Raw genomic sequence first — 17,017 nt, 5'->3', positions numbered from 1 at the left:
TTGTTAAATTCATAAGTATTTAACTTTACAGTTCTAGTAAAACAGCATAAATAATTTGAAAATAGTGTTATAATCACAGTAACCAAGCCCAAAGGTCTGCAAGATTAAAATTAAGTCCCTTCCACTGGAAATTATTCATTCACAAGGTTATTAGTCTCACACCTCAACTTCTAGAGTAAGTTTATGGAGAAATCATATTTTTCCCTTCTCTCTGGTGGTAAAGGTAGAGAGATGTAACAAATTATTTCAATGTCCCTTTTAGCCTTTATTTGATGAAATGAAAGCCATAAAAATCAATGAGTTGGAAAGGATATTAAAGAGTGGTAACTCAATTACACAACCAAAGCTCAGATCCCCCCTACATATCTACTTGGCCTCCAATAATGTTACTGGATACACAACATAAAAAAGATGTCAACTGTAACATCAATAACCTAAAATGCAGAGAGGGAGAAGTACAGTTTCTGTATGCTGCAGAAGCTGTGAACTTAAACTAGTATGGCTATAAAATATTTTATATAAGCCTCATGGTAACCACAAAGAAAAAAACCTGTAGTGGACACACGAAAGATTAAGGTAAAGGAGTTAAAGCATATCCACCTAGCAATTGCTAACTTGTGCTTGAACACTTCCTGGTGATGGGAATTCACTGTCCCTACGCAGTCTAGTCCATCTTTGGACAGCTGTGGTTTTCAGTTCTTTATTCTGAGTTGATTGCTCTCATTTCTATCTACAGGATCTATTTCTAGCCCTCAGCATTCAATAAAACACACCTAACAGATGAGACCTCAAAAAAGCCACAAAATACCCATCATATTTACCGAGTTCTCTATTCTCTAGGCTAAATAACCCCAGCCTTTTCATGTACACCTCCTATAAATCTATGTTTAAATCCCAGCTCTGCTACTAACTATATCACAGAAGGTTACTTAACCTTTCGGAGCCTCAGTGTTGTTATCAACAAAATGGAGATACTAACTTGTCCCTGGGGTTCTTGTGAGGGTTGGACATGTGTTCCAAAGCCGTGGCATAGTGCCTGCAGAGAGCAGATGCTGGCTAAACGGCAGCCCTTATGACAAGGATGGCAGGGCTTTGAATTCCCACACTGTACAAGTTGCTCTCTCCTGAAAGAGCTCCATTTTGTTTGTAACCCTAAAGGATGCTGCTGCAAACTGAAAGAGGTGTCCAGGGCTTGTGCGATCCATGCAGAGAAAGCGGGACCATCAGGGATCCCCCTTCCCTCATCCTAGACACTGTATTTCCACCGTGACAGCCTAAAATCAAATGCTTTCTTTCAGGGCCCTATCACACTGTGGCCTCACAGAGAATACACTCTGAATAAAACCCATGCTTTAGAAATATTAAAATTAAAACCACATCTCTCCCATGTTGGACTGAGAAAAAAACTGATAAAATTCTTATACTACTTATAAGTATAATACAATGCAGTATTTCTGAGTCAACGAATATAAAGCATTCAAAATTGACTAGCATGTACAAAGTGCTTAATAAAAGTTGACTTATCCCCCATTAAGTCAACATACTCCATAATAAATTCTCAGTAATCTCTCCTCTTCAACATAAGCAGCCACAGAATACCAATTGCAAGGTACTCTGCTACAAGTTTACATATATATATATATATATATATATATATATATAATATACAATTCTTATCATTCTTATATCTTATATGTATATTATATATATAATATATATATGTATTATATATTCTTATATAATTCTTATATCCTTTTCAGTAAAGAAAGGCATAGAGTTTAAACAACTGAGTGGCAGAACTAGGAAAAAATACCCAGGTAGTGTTGACTCCAGAGCTCAACTTCCTAAATACTGAGCCAGAGTAGTTCTCATTTTAGTTAACTGATAAAAGTAAATATTATCATCTTCTGGGTATTGGTTATCAGTCTGTGTTCACTTTGTGAAAATTCATTGTTGATTTGTGTATTTTCTGCATGTGTCGTAACTGAATAGGAGGCCTTAGGCAAATGTTAAAAATCACATATGTGAAAACACATATAAACACATCCTTGAATCCAGTCCTCAAAGGAAAACTTTAGTTCAGCTCAAATGTAATATGAACTAGCAAATAAAAAAGTCAAATGTTTAAGAGGCATTACTATTGTTGGTGGCTTTAATTTTGTTTCTTACAACTGTCTCCTAGGTCCACATGTCCTCCTATATTAGTATACTCTTCTGTCTAAAGGTGAAGACAATAAAGAAAGGAAAAATAAACTCAAAATTTAATAAATATTTGACAGTAACAGTTAAATTGGAAAACTATCTAAGGCCACCACAAGTGTAGGAGGCACATACTGATTATATGTAAGTTACCAAGGAATAAATTACACCTGGACAGTATTTTAAAACATGAATGGAGCCACTTACAAAAGTTCCTGTAGATGCTTATGTTTAAAGAAGACAAAAGGAAATGGAACCATTCTGGCACATCCATGTGATTCCTTTCCCTGCTACCAGTAATGTAACTGAGTGTAAGCAACAGCAATGCCAACCCAAATGCATGAACAATTCCCTATTCAAATCAGAAAGAGTCCAACACTTAAGTTCCTCCAAATTCAACTACATTTTCCTTTTACATATCACACCCTCAAAAATACTCCCCTCACAGGCCCCCCACTCCCAGATCTGTCTACTGAAAAGGCCTAGAAATAATGACCAATCCAGCAGCAATGAGCACCCAACTCCTAATACCCAGGTTATAGCTCTTCAAATGCCATTTTCCATTAAAAGGAACCATATCTCCTTGGAGAAATGGCTGATTCTTCTGAGGCAGGATATGTCTAAGATGAATCTGGCATATCTCATCATAACAGATAGCAAGGAAGCTATGGAAGACAACTAGTCATGTCAAAGGAACTTAGAAGCCAATTTGAAATCCCACTTGCTAAAGATGGTACAATTTTAGCATCAATAAGAGCTAAAAACAAAACAAGTATATTTAAAACATGCGTACCTAATGACATTTTAAAAATCACCACCTTTTGAGGCTGCTAGGGAACAACTCATTATTTGTCAATTTAATAAAGGGAAAGCAGCATTTATCTTTCCTATTTGAACCGTACCCCAAAACAAATAGTATATAAGGGAAAGTATTATGAAGTAAAGACAGAATATCACCATTTTTCAATCCCTAACGAATTAAAACACATTCATTTTCAATTCAGAAGAGTAAAAAACAATCATTAGGTTAGCTGAATGCAGGCCTCATAAAAGGTCTACTATTCTATTAGGAGTGGGATTTAGCATATCAATATTTTTGATGGGCACATTTATTTCAGTCCTTTAGAGGGGACCCCCCACACACACACATTACAATCAATATTTCAAACCTGATAGCAACGTTGTGGAGGAATTCAGAGGAGATGGTTTTCTCACCCTTTACTTTTCCAGATATCTGAAGAGACTGGATAAAGTGATCACGTGCAGAAAAACAATGTAAGTCATTCCATTCATTAGCCCTTAGTATTTGTAAGCAAATATATTAGAGAAGTTCCAAGATGTGATAAGGCAATAGGATAGTTTTGAGTATTTTCCTCAGAACACCACCAGAAACCAGGGTTCCTACTTGCTGTTCATCTCCTATAGTGGGAGAACTGTCTTTGGAATCAGACTGAGAACGAACCTTGCCTCAAATCCTGCCTGGAATCCTGCCTCATACCGTTAACAACTGAGTGGCCTGGGGCAAGTTCCTTAACTAAGAAACCGGGATAATACCCTCACTAAAGGAAGGGCTTGTGGAGGATTAAACAAAATTGTGTGTATACAATATACACAAAAATAGAACCTGACATTTAGTGAACATCTGCTCAATAACTGGTGGCAATTACTGCTCTGGAATTTTAAATTAATGCAACCACCTACCAGCTTAAGGTAATGAGGTAACAAAGTGTTAGAGAAGGAAAAATTCATCTCTAAGAACTCTAAAAACCAAAGTACAACTCCCCAGGTTAATTCTATCCAAAAAGTATGAAGGCTACAATAAAGTCAACCAATTTAGTCCATAACCCATATAGATAAGAAAACCAGCTTAATCTTGCTAAACTAGAATTGGGCAACTTTGCTCCTCCCTTTAAAAACCTTCAATGGTTCTGGTCTACTGACAAAAAGGCTCTTTACAATGGCAATCAAATCATTCCAAGGATCTGACAACTTACCTTCCCAGCTTTCTCCATCAAACTACTTCACATTTGCCATTTCCCAGACACACATGCCTTTCCCCTCTGAAATGGCATTTGTTCCCTGGATCCTCCAGAGTGTATTGCAGTATCACTGGGTCCTTAACTCCTCCTTGGGCCTCTAAATTCCTTAGTAGCAAAAGGGAATGGACTATTCATTTATAGTGGTAATCTAATATAAAATTTTATCCACCATACGGACTCAACAATGTCTAAAGTTTAGATGATGAAATGCCAACTTGTATTTGTCCGTATTTTCACCTATTATTTTACTTTTACTTTCATAAAATTAAGAGGGTAGGTAGTTGACATGATGGGTTCTATCACTGGCCTGTAACCACTATGACAGAGACAGAATGAAAGACAGGGTTCCTGATTCTCATCCAAGTTATTTTCCATGGAAAAAAGATATCCATACTTTCAAGATTCATATTTATTCCACAGTGGAAAATAAAGTGTAATGATGTTAAGTCTAATTCTTGTGAGATATGAATACAGAACTACAAAATAGTCATCTGTTAGAATTAGAAGTCCTTACAAGACTAATAAAAATGCCAAGTATTACACTGGAAAATTCACACATTAAAACAAAAGCAGCAACATATTTCTCATCCCACCTCCCATAATTCTTCTGACTGCTTCCAGATCCTTCCTTCCTCCGCCTCCCAATTAGGCATCTCATGTACTAACAGCCTCTTCATTGCTAACTCTGCAATGATCCACGCAGAAAGGTAGCTTTTAATTGTTACACTATTTCTTCTTTTCAGTACTTGGATAATGCTTTGAAAGCTTAATTTAGGAACTGACTGAACCATACCTTTCAATGCAGCTTTTTTTTCCTCTAAGGTGACTGATAACTAGGACCCCAAACTACAGGTTCCCCTAGGAGTCCTGCCACTCAGCAAAATATTAGGTTTAGACCACTAAATATTAAATATGAGGCATCAAATCTCATTTAATCCATATATATAAGTATATATATATAGTAATATGTATGTATACATATGAAGACTGAATCTGGAAGAGGAAAGTTCATTGTCTAGTTTACCAATAGAATCCAGGGCTTCCTGACCCAAAGCTAAATTTACTGTACATCATAATGTTTTAATCTTTCAAAGAACATATACTACTAATTTCAAATAAGACAGGCTCAGAAGGTAAAATTACCATTTATTTTTTGTTAGTCACGTGACAAACGCCAGGCTTAGAAGTCGGTTCTTTTCTATTCTTACACACTATTCTGCTACAATATACTCTAACTTTACTGAACCCTGGAAAAATAAGTTCTAAGAATAAAAATTTAAGGTAAAATGTAGTTATATGAATTGTACAGAAACCACCACGTTTTTATATAAGTGATATCACCACAAGAAACTCTAAATTCAAGGGTCAAGTGACCCAAAACCCATTGGCAATTTCCAATTCCCCAAGCTAGGTAGTGCACAGAGGGCTGAACTCATTGTGCAACGACGATTATTTCAAGGGTAAACTTTTTAACACAAAGTATAATGAATGTGGAATGATCAACTGTTCTGGAAATTTTATAAAAGAGAAACTTTCATTAGTCTGCACAATTAAAGTTATTTTGAGAAACAGCAAATAATTTTTGCATGTATCACTACCCTGTTTCCCCGAAAACAAGACCTAGCCAGACAATCAGCTCTAATGCATCTTCTGGAGCAAAAATTAATATAAGACCTGGTGTTATGTTATGTTATATTAATATTAGACCGGGTCTTATATTAATTTTTGCTCCAAAAGACGATTAGAGCTGATTGCCTGGCTAGGTCTTATTTTGGGGGGAAACACGGTACACAGAACTACTCAACTTCAGCTAGTAAAATGTGTACTCCAAAAGGTACTCCCTCTGTAATGTGTCATAAATATGATGTTCTGGAATGTATATGGAACCTAGTAACCATTTTTAAAGTTTCATTTGCCGATGTCTCTCTTTGCTCATCCGGCTCACGAGCACTAAATATCTCTAAGTATCAAACTAACGGACTTTTCGTCAGTCTTTCCCACTGACTGGTATCATGGGACTGTTATCACCACCATTTGACGACGTGAATCAACCACCCAGTTAAAAAATCCCACACACCACAATCTTGCTCTAAGACGAGACATTTTAACAGCTTATTCTGCGAGAAGCACAAGGGTACTTTTAACTCTTACTCTGAGAATTCGCTCTTGGCACATGGCTTACAAGGTAAAATTTTAACCTTCTAGAAGTTACTAGAACATAGCTGGCATCCCTTCTCTTAAGAGTTTGACAAGCCAGAGGGGGATGTGTTAGCTTAATACTTTACTTCCTTCTGCCACATCAATACTGCCAGGTGATCAGGTCCTATTCGAGTTTATGGTCCCCCAGAATGACTGGAAAGGGTAGGTAGGGAACCTGGGAAAAGATTTCTTCCACTACGGGAAAAGGTTATAAATCGGTGGGGTGTGATAGGCCAAGCTACAGAAAACATGAAAAAAAACGTGACGGTCGAAAAATTCCAGAATGGGATCCGCTAAGAAAGAGAGGACTCATTCTTCCACCACGGCCGGTGGAAACCCGAGAAGCTAAATCAGGTAAAATGCCCCGTAACCTCAGGGAGGCGGGACTCGGACGGCTACACCAAGGTTCCAGGCCCCGCAGGGGTGTGACCCAGTGGCCGAGCGGGTAGTGACAAACTTCGGGTACCCCCAAGGACGGAGCCCTGCTCCCGCGGCCGCGGCCCAGTACGGGTGGGTGAGGTGAGACTGGTTAGTCCCCTTAGGGGCCACATTCCGGGCCGGGCTCCGGGGTCCGGCAGCGGCGGCGGGGCGGGGCCGGTCCCGCTCACCTTTGAAGAAGCGCAGCGCCAGGCCGTACAGCTCCTCCAGGCCGAAGCCCCAGTGCTGCTCCAGCCGCCGCGCCTCCTCCGCCGCGCCCCCAGCCGTCGCCTCCCCGGGCTCCGGGTGCTCGCCGGTGGCGCCCGGGCTCCGGCCGGCCCCGGGAGGAGAAGGCGGTGGCAGAGGCGGCGGCAACAGCGGGGCGCCCTCTGCACCGGGCCGCTCCTCCGAGTCCGGGCTTAGCGTGAGGCCGTCGACGGAGACCTCGAGTCGCTCCGCGTTCAGCACCGCCGCCATCTCCGGCTGCTGTGCCTCCTCAGCGGGGACAGGCGGCGGCCACGTATCGACTTCCTGCTGACCTCTGACCTCCACTGATCGACACCGGAACTTCCGGTGCTGAGAAGGCTCCAAGGCTCCGAGAAAGGAGTTGAGGCCTAGTGCCCCGCCCCTTCAACACCAGCAGTTGTGCCCTCTGTCCAACCATCCGTCACTCCCCCCAGTTCCCGTGGGTCCTGAGCGCCCTGCCTCCGTTCCCACCTCATCCCCTCGGGTGGGGAGGGTGTGTTACGCCCCCTGCCCGGTCCCCACCGCCCCCGCCGCTCGGCTCTGTCCCGCTGGTTTGCTGTCTCGGAGGGCGGGGGGGGGGGGCGGAGAAGCCCCGCGTGTGGTCTGTGCGGGCCTGGTGACTCCAGGCAAGTGCCCTACCCTCCAGGTCAAAGACCCTTCCCATTTGCAGAGTTTGGCTGTCAAAACTCTAGCCCACCAGTTTTCATATGGTCTTCCCAGCAACTCAGGAAATGCCCGACAAATACATTTTTTTTGGAAAAGGAAACAGGCTGCAGAGAAATTCAGTGGCTTCTCTGAGGTGGTTGGAAACCGGCAAATGCTGGTTTTGCGGGAATGCAAGCTCAAACAACTGGTGGGACCCTCATTAAGAAAAAAATACCAAATATTAGGAGCAGAAAGTTAGGTATGGAAATGAATATATATTTAGAATGTGAAAGAAGTCACAAATAACATTTTGAAAAGTTAATAAAACCCACAAACATACACATAACCATAACATTCTTATTAATTGCCGGCCCACTTCTACAGGGCGTCCGAAAGTCCAGAAACATAATTTATTGTACTTTTTTAAAGATACGCATATTCACCTGTGTTTCTAGATGACTTTATGGACACCATTTATGATAATTTTCCCCACGTTTTTGGTTGCGTACTTTTGATCACCTTTTCCTATGACAATTATTTTGTACTATTTTCTATTAGGATAGATCAGTCTTTTTTAGCGTGGTGATCACAAATTAGGTTTTTTTATTATGGTTTGTAAGTTTCAGCTTCACAACTCATTACTGACATTAGCGTGTTCTTTTTGAGGTTTATTGTCAAATTTGGGGAAACCCGTACCAAGTTTCTCTCACATGTGAGCTATAATATTTCAGGGCTGTTTTGCTGCTTCAATGGCAATTTTGTATATGGTTTTTCCGGCTCCCTCCTGTTTTTCGGGACAAGATTTATCTGCTACGTTAAGAGGAGATCTGATCCATTAAGATAAAAAAAATGTGACTTCACATATAGACTCACTATGGTTCAACTACATAAACTCAGGAATTCTAATATATTTCATTTAGCATGATTCACATAAAAACAAAAATAAGTATGGTGCACTTATAATTGTACATACGAGTATGACATTACTAGGTAGATTCCTGATGAGTGAGAACCTCCATTTTAGGTTAGGCATTTTAGAGTAGGCATTGAGGTAACTGATTCCCTCCACTTACAGTTTTTTACTTCTGATGGTTGGAAGGATTTTCTGAGGGACTAATTTCTCCTTTTCTTTCAAATAGTGTTTCTCCTCCACCACTCATATAGTTCCTGTGCCAGGCATCACAGAGTGTCTTTGCCATCTGGCCCTGCACCTTTGTGACATGGTCCTGGTTGAGTTGGCATAATGGGCAGTAGGTGTATTCCAGAAAGCCATTCCCACCCCCACGGTGAGCAATAATTTAACAGTGTGCGGAAATGACTGCAAACCACATAAATGCATGCCTCTAAACCCAAATTAAATGTATCCCTAATTCAATCATTGTCCCCTTAGCCAGATCCTAAAAATGCCCATGGCCATTCCTGTACCACCTAACACAGAGGAGGAAGGATGGAAGGAAGTCAGAATGCAAAGAGACAGTGGTCTTAAACATCTTACTTTAGAAACTTTTACAGAAACATTTGACCAGGTGAATATATTGCTAGTGCTCATTCAAGGGCCTTGGAAAGGGCCTAGGTAAGTGAGGGACCCGGAAGCTTAAGTTTCATTAATTTATGGTAAACTCACTTCTAATAGTTGTAGGGGACTCAAAACTAATTCTATTACTCCAAACCAAGTGGTTTCTTTTTGTCTACTTAGCTGGGATCTTTAGATTTAGCTTTAATTACTTTAAAAATATGCATATTACAAGACCTAACCTCTAGGAAGTCATAAATACCTTACCTTGCTGTGTCTAGCTCAGTGTTCTACCGTTAGTATTCAATAACTTTTGAGGGTGATAATGAGATTGGTAAACACAACTGTATTTCATGCTGTTACAGATGCTGTTTTTCAAGTTTTCTACAAAAAGCATTTCTTTTGTCAGCAGAAAAAGACATTTTTAAAAACAGTATAAATATTAAAACCTATAGAATACACCTGGGAAGACAGACAGGTAAAATATGATAAACTAATCATTACTGACATTTTTTATTGTTTTGGAATTTAACACATTGAATATTCTTGAAAAATCTATACATCTTCTAGATCAAACATTTAAACTTCTTCCTAACAGAACTATCAAGGAATGTTCTGTACGTAGTTAATTGCTCTTGGTGACCTAAAAAAATTAGTGACTATAACTTCCCTTTAACAACTCATTGTAGGAAATGAGTTCCAGACATTCGTGAAAATAAGAGGTCCAACCTTCAGTGTGCGTGAGAATCACCTGACGATCTTATTAAACTGCAGATTCTGACTCAGGAAGGAGACCCAAGAGTCTGCATTTCGAATAAGCATTCTGGGTGGCAGCTGCTGTTTACAGAACACATTTTTTTTAAGTGTGTTTTTCCATGTTTTCTGTCCTGTGTTAGGGACAGGACACGAGCTCTAAGTCAAGTAGTTGTTTCAATCTAGTTGCAGAGGGCGCAGCTAACAGGGACCATGCAGGGATCGAACTGGCAACCTCATTGTTAAGAGCACCGCACTCTAACAAACTAAGCTAACCGGCCACCCCAACAGAACACATTTTGAATAGCAAAAGTCTAGGAAACTTTTTTGACAACTTTATTGAGATGCAATTGATATCCAATAAACTGCAAATACTCAAAGTTTACAATTTGATAGGTTTTGACATATGCTTATACCTGTAAAACCATTACCACAATCAAGATAGCAAACACATCCATCAACCCTTCTGTAATCCCTCCCTCCCCCAAGACTTTCAATAGACATTTGTTATAATGTCCTGTCACAATAGAATCTGACTTCTATAACCAGTTCAGAGAAACTACCTGTATTTCCACATCTTTTCTATGTGAGGAAGTACAGAGTTAGAAGTATTTTCTGAAACCTTTCAAATATCTTCCCCAAATCTGTTCCTATACAAAAGAGAGAACTTTTCGACCAACCATCTTTGTCATGTGAATTTCAGTTAAGCTTCTTTCCATTCAATCATTTGTCAGATGAAGTGTTACCGTTTCTGAAATGCTCTCTGAAGTTTCTTCCCTAAAATCAACTTTTTCCTTCATTCTCTCCACACATTTTATCTTTGTGAAATACTGTTAGATCACCAGAGATTGGGTTTAATTATGTTTCCTGCTTTATGTGGTGAATTAATAATTGGTACTTAGTAAAATGTTGCAGTTAGTCTTATTTAGTAATGCAGTACACTCTAGTGGTTGTAATTGTTTTGTGTTCCTAGGGCAAAGGGAGTCCCTGGACTCCCACAGTCCCTAACACAGGACAGAAAACATGCTAGGCACTCTGAAGGTTTTACTGAGTGAATCAATGAAGGTATATTTACATCTGTAACATGCAATATAATTTCAGCTCAATGTAAGGAGTGCCTCGTATGCCAGACTCTGTAGGAAACCCAAAGGTGGATGTCTGTGGTGTCTAAAATGCAGGAATCATGGTCCAGTAGGTGAGATATGTGAGAAGCACTGTATTAGGGCCAGGCTGCCAGAATTAGAATGCACTTGCTTTGAGCTGGTTACTTAACTTCCGTTTCCTCCTTTGTAAAATGGGGATAATAAAGTATCTCCCCTTAGGCTGTTGAGAAGACTGGATGTGGAAATACATGTAAAGCACTTTGAAAAGGACTGCGTGGCACACAGTGAGCTCTTAATAAACGTTGGCCACTGTTCATAGACAAAGTTCCACTAAAATGTAGAAGAAAGTTTACACACTGGATGCTCACAGGATAAAGCCTGCCCACCAATGTCTTTTACTTGGCTTACAGTGCTTTAAATCTCAATTGGTTGCTAGCATTTTAAAATCTGGAATTTTAATGTAAAAAAAAAAATCCAGATTTCTGACTTACGTTAAAAATTAAGAAATTTGGTGACACTGGGCCTGGCAGTGGTCTAGACAATAGTGAGCTAGAGCTATGTAGAGGCTTCCTTGAGGACAGACATGCGCTCTCAAGTTTGCAACAAATCCCCAACCTATAGCACTGTCCTTGCTATTTATCACGGGCCATTGATCAGTTTACACCAAACTCTGTCTATTTATAGTGTTACCTGCCTGGCCGTTGGAGGTATGGACGTTTGTGACTCTAATATAGACGAAAGAGAATGGCGTACTGCCTGGAAGGTTTGGGAATAGCTTCAGATCAGAGAGGAGATCATTGTGATTGATCACTGTGCATCTTTACATTCGAAGAATGTGGAAACCCATTGTAAGCAGAAGGAATCCCATTCATTTGCTATTGCCTTGAGGGTTAAGAGCCTGGCATGTTTAGTGAGCCTTGGCCCAGATCCTGTTAGGGAGAAGTGATGAGCCTGAAGAAACAAGCAGGGGTCAGATGTGCAGGGTCTAGAAGGGAGGCCAGTGATTGCCCTGAAGGTGGTGGTGGTGAGGGCTGGCAGTAGGGGGCTCAGAATGGAAGCTGCTGTCAGCCCAGGTGAAGCCAACGAGATTCTGAAGAGGAGCAGCGTAGGGAGATGATAAGGAAGAGATGGATTCCAAAGAGATGTGCAATAGAGCTGACAGAGCCAGCCAGCGTAGGTAAGGAAAAGGGACGGAATCTGTCACTTTGTAGCTGGCGCGAACTTAGGCCCACTTTCTGGACCTCTGTCTCTTTATCTGTAAAAAGTAGATATTGTTCCTGCCGTGGTTCCATCACAAGATGTTGATAGGACTAAATTAACTTATGTCTGTGAAAGTGCTGTAGAGACTATAAAATACCTGAACAGATAAGATATGATTTGTATTGCTGCTATTACCATTCCTCTCTGGCCTTCACACCCAAAACACTCCTAAGGACCGCTGTCCACTACGAAATTATGTATTTTTTTTTTCAGGTTCAAAAGTAAAAATGAGTCTAATGAAAGAAATCGAAGACTTACAGAAATTTGTGTTTAAAAAAACAATGCTGAGATCTAATCAGCATTAGCGATGTGGGATATATCTTCCATGTGTCTTGCAAATACGAATATTCATGTGATAATAATACTGATAATTATTAAGTAATATCCTCAACTTACAGTAAAAAGAGGTGAAAGGTTCGGGAAGGGAGGGCCTCGATTCCAAGGATTTGTTCAGAAGATGCTCTGACACTAATCCTTAAGCTTCAGGGCCCCCAACTCCACCTGCTGGCCGGAAATGGTAGCGCTGCCCCACACGGGCTCATTCTCCACGCCCGGCGCTCCTGCGACTGCCAGACTCGCCTCTGCATCGGCGGCCCTGTGGCTGTCTCTTGAGTGGGAGAAGCGTGACAGGCGCAGTTGCGGGGAGTAGCCGCTGTGACCCCGCCTGGAAGCTGCAGAGACAGGAAAAAGGCTGGGGCTCTGGGCGGGTCTGCCTTAGGCAAGACACTGGATGATGAAACTTTTCTAAATGATGGATATAAAAACCAAAATTCAATTAGACATGCTAGAGGAAAGACTGAATTATATATCCATTCTCTTAATAGAAAATTAAATTATGAAATTGTTATCATATGGAGACCAAGGACTATGCAGCCAAAATAATATAGCAAGAAAAATAAGCATCAAGACATGTCAGGAAGTCAAATAATAATAATAATTATTATTATTACTGTGTCTTTTGAATTTTGGCATACTAGTTAGTTTTTTTAACATTTTTTATTCATTACAGTTTAATTTCTCATCCTAAACAAATATTCATTTTTGTACCTAATTTTCTATTCTTGTTCTTAAAGCACTCCCCTTTCCCCCATAACTCAAAAAGCTTCAGGCTCCACAAATTCTGATGTGCCCTTGCTTGGACATACTTAGGGGCTGTTCCTAAAAGAGCACAGAACTAAAGCAAAACATCCAACTTCCAGCATAGCTTGGTCACTCACTGGTCCTGTACCTGGGAGCCAGTCTGCCTCCTTCCAGTTCCAGCGTGCACTCAGACAGTGCAGCGTTCCTATACTTGCGCTGGGCTTGAGCTCCCTGGTGGCCAAGTTGAAGATTGACCAAGGTTTCCTGAAGGATCCTGGCTGTGGCTTAGGAGTGTTATCTTCCATTTCCTTACCCAGTGCCCGGGAGCCTTGAGTTGCTCTCCAGAAAAGTGGGAACACACCAGAAAATTGACAAGTGCAAACAAACAGGAAGCATGGAAATTGGGTCCCCAAGTGCTGACAGAATGACTAAAAGGGGAGATACTGTTACTGAATACAGTTTGGGAAGACTTCCTGGAGGAGGGATATTTTTGAGCCTTAAGTAAAATCAACACGCAACAAGAGCAAGAAGTGCAGCTAAACGGGTAGGGGAGAGGGAGGTTGAACCTGGGAAAGGGGGCCTGTCAGAATCAGTGATGGCTCTCTTTGTATGTCCAATGATTCTCATGCGGAGGAGAGGTACTTTTCCCGTATACAGGAACTGGTCCTAATCTTCAGCTGTGTTCATAGGCCCGGCACACAGGAAATGTCTAATGCATGTTTGCTGAATAATTCTAAGAGCATGCAGATATCATAGCAAAGTGAGGAAGTTACAGGAGACCAGTTTCAGCTCAATAAGAGGGAGAACTGTTTAAGAATTAGAACCGACCATTAAAGATCACCAATTATAGCTACGGAACACGTTGTAGTATGTGCCAGGGACTAAGCTAAACTCTTTACATACATTGTCTTATTTAAGCCTCACAATAGCCGTTGGAAATAAGCATTCTTGTCCCCATTTAAAAATGAGGACATGCAGTCCCAGGTTAAGCAATGTCACACCCTTGTCAGAGCCAGTGGAGGAGCCTCCTTGTCTGCCTCCAAAACCGCATCAGACCCCACCCTGAAGCCCTGGCAGTGCCTCCAGCTCCGGTCTGCTTGTATCTCAGGAGTTTTTCTGGGCTGTGGGGCCCTTGCATTTCATAGACAGAATATTCACAGCTTTTCCCCCCAGAGGAGGCCCTGCCGGGTAAAGTCAGCTTGAGTTGCTGATGGTCAGTTGGACTACACAAACGCAGCTTCTCTGTGCTCTGCACACTGCTGCTAGGAGCCTACGCCACCAGAAGCCATTACTTTCCCTCCTCAGAGCAGATCAAGTGTGTTCCTCAAGGCGGCGTGTCCTTACAAGACCAGGGTCCACCAACAATGCCTCTTTGGAACTGCCATCCTGATAAACAGGGGGAGGAGGGGTGGCCAGGATATTAATAATGGTCAGTGAATTTATTTCACACATACTGTGCCTCAAGCACTTCCCATGCTTTATCTCATTTATTTCTCAAACATCTCTTGAGGATATTATGAACCCATTTCACAGAAGAGGAAACAGAGGGTCCAGGAGCTCCACTATAGTAGTACATTATTTAACAGAGAGGTGAGTACAATTCTAAGCACACCAGACTCTAGGGCAGGTCTGCACAATTGTGGCGCTAGTGTGACAACCATCCTAGCTGCGTGATCTTGAGCATGTTACATAACCACTCCGTGCCTCAGTTTCTCCAGCTACACAATGGGATGATAAAAACAGTACTTTATCGGACTATGTGTTAACACACATACGCACCCTTAAAATAGAAACTGGCATAATAAATTCTCCAGAGCTCCCTGAACAACACGATGGGCCACAACCCAGCCAGTGATGAAAGTCAGCCCGACACTGTGCTATCGGAAAACCTTCTCTATCAAAGCACAGCACATTGCAGATTTTATAACTTTTGAAGCTGTATCCAAGGCTTAGAAAATACAGTATAGAGACAATAGACTGTTGGGAAGAAAGCACAATTGCATATTGTCTGACTCAAAGTGAAGAGAAGTAAGGAGACGGAGAAATATGGGTGTACTCATGTGATGCTCACCGAATACAGTAACCTACCGACTCGTACATGTTTCGGGTACCACGCAAACAGCATGAATTACAAGTGAACTCGATGCAGCTGCTGTACAACCAGACTCCGATGTCACTGTCACATTGCTGGTCACCGCATCCTTCTTTGAGCCAGTGTTTGGAGAAGGAGGCTATTTTGGTCCCCGGTCAGTTTCTGCTTTGCTTAGGGTGCTGCTACGTGGAGTAATAGCTTTCATGGTGAACTTATCAATATATTGGATCATTATGAACACTTCACCAGTCACCTATGACCTGTTTGGACTCTTCAAGTTCTGCATTACTTTATTGGGAGGATATGTGTTATTTAAGGATCCGTTGTCATCAGGGTCTTGGCGTGTTATATACATTATTTGGCATTCTCCCCTATACATACTTTAAACTCAGTAAACCGGAAGGAAGGGAGAGTAAATCAGTACGATGTCTTTATTTGGGTTTTTATGGAAAAAAGAAAGTCACCCCAAGACGATAAAAAGTGTTAAGTGTGCAAGTTACTTTCAAAGAAGAAAAAGTAACATTGCAAAATTTATTGAATGATCATTTGCAAGAAGTAACACAAAGGACTTTTTATTCATAAATACGACTTTCTCTTTTAGAGTACCTTTTTAATAAAGAAACTTAATTCTCTAAAACAAAGGCTCGTGCTTCATTTCCAAGATGATTGTATGGAGTATATAGGATGGTTCCGTTATACCAAATGAAGTACATGAAAAGTAAAGTTCTATAATGACAAAGGAACATGGTTTTAAGTGTAAGGGAGGACACATAGGACTCCTTTAGTGGTTTGTGGGTGGTCCCGAATGTGAGCTCTATTATAATTTCCACCAAAGTCTTCAAGTCAGAATTTAATCTAGCATTTCTATTTTAGTTGGTTTAATTTCCTGCTTATTTCATTTACAGAAATGAAATGTCATTTATAGAAAGCAAACTGTAGTAAGATACCATAAGACAAAATCCAATCCTAAAAGTACCCTTTTTCTAATAGAAAACTGATGTAAGAAGTTACATGTTATCCCAAAATGACAGTTTCTCTAGTTATTGTCCTGTGTTTGAGATTTCAGTAAACTCTAGAAATGATATGGAGTTAAAACAACAAAACAAAACAAAAAAGCTTCATGTTTAAATGGCCCAAAGGAAAGGCTATAGATGGAATTGAACAGGTTTCTTATTATAATGACAACTGTCTCCTGGACTCTTTGAGCATTTCATGTTGGTAATTTCTTAATACCGCCCCCCTGCTACCCCTCCCTATCCCCCAAATTTGAGGTATCTGTGGAGCTTTCTTTAGGATTGAAAGATTTGGAGTGAACTATGTCCAGCCTTTCTATGATGGCTGAGGAAAATTCTTCTACAGCAAGTCAGGGCAAATGCTATCCAAACACTAAGCAGAAACCTGGTGAAAATTTGAGGAAAAATTTGAAAGAGAAGTAGAAAAAATAATCAATGTTTAACTAGTTCCATGAGGT

General features: G+C 40.8%; 1 protein-coding gene across 1 annotated transcript in view; it reads right to left on the bottom strand.

The window, feature by feature from the left end:
* ACBD3 (acyl-CoA binding domain containing 3) overlaps positions 1–7,399 on the bottom strand; it is a 31,191-nt gene extending 23,792 nt beyond the window's left edge. Inside the window, exon 1 of the mRNA XM_019730907.2 lies at positions 7,046–7,399. Within this exon, the coding sequence (XP_019586466.2) occupies positions 7,046–7,331 (286 nt within the window). The 5' untranslated portion in view covers positions 7,332–7,399. The remainder of the gene's footprint in view (positions 1–7,045) is intronic.
* Positions 7,400–17,017: the final 9,618 nt, after the last annotated feature.

The sequence above is a fragment of the Rhinolophus sinicus genome, linkage group LG12, assembly GCF_036562045.2.
Source record: "Rhinolophus sinicus isolate RSC01 linkage group LG12, ASM3656204v1, whole genome shotgun sequence".
Lineage (NCBI taxonomy): Eukaryota > Metazoa > Chordata > Mammalia > Chiroptera > Rhinolophidae > Rhinolophus > Rhinolophus sinicus.
This window is presented reverse-complemented; position numbering and strand designations above follow the sequence as displayed.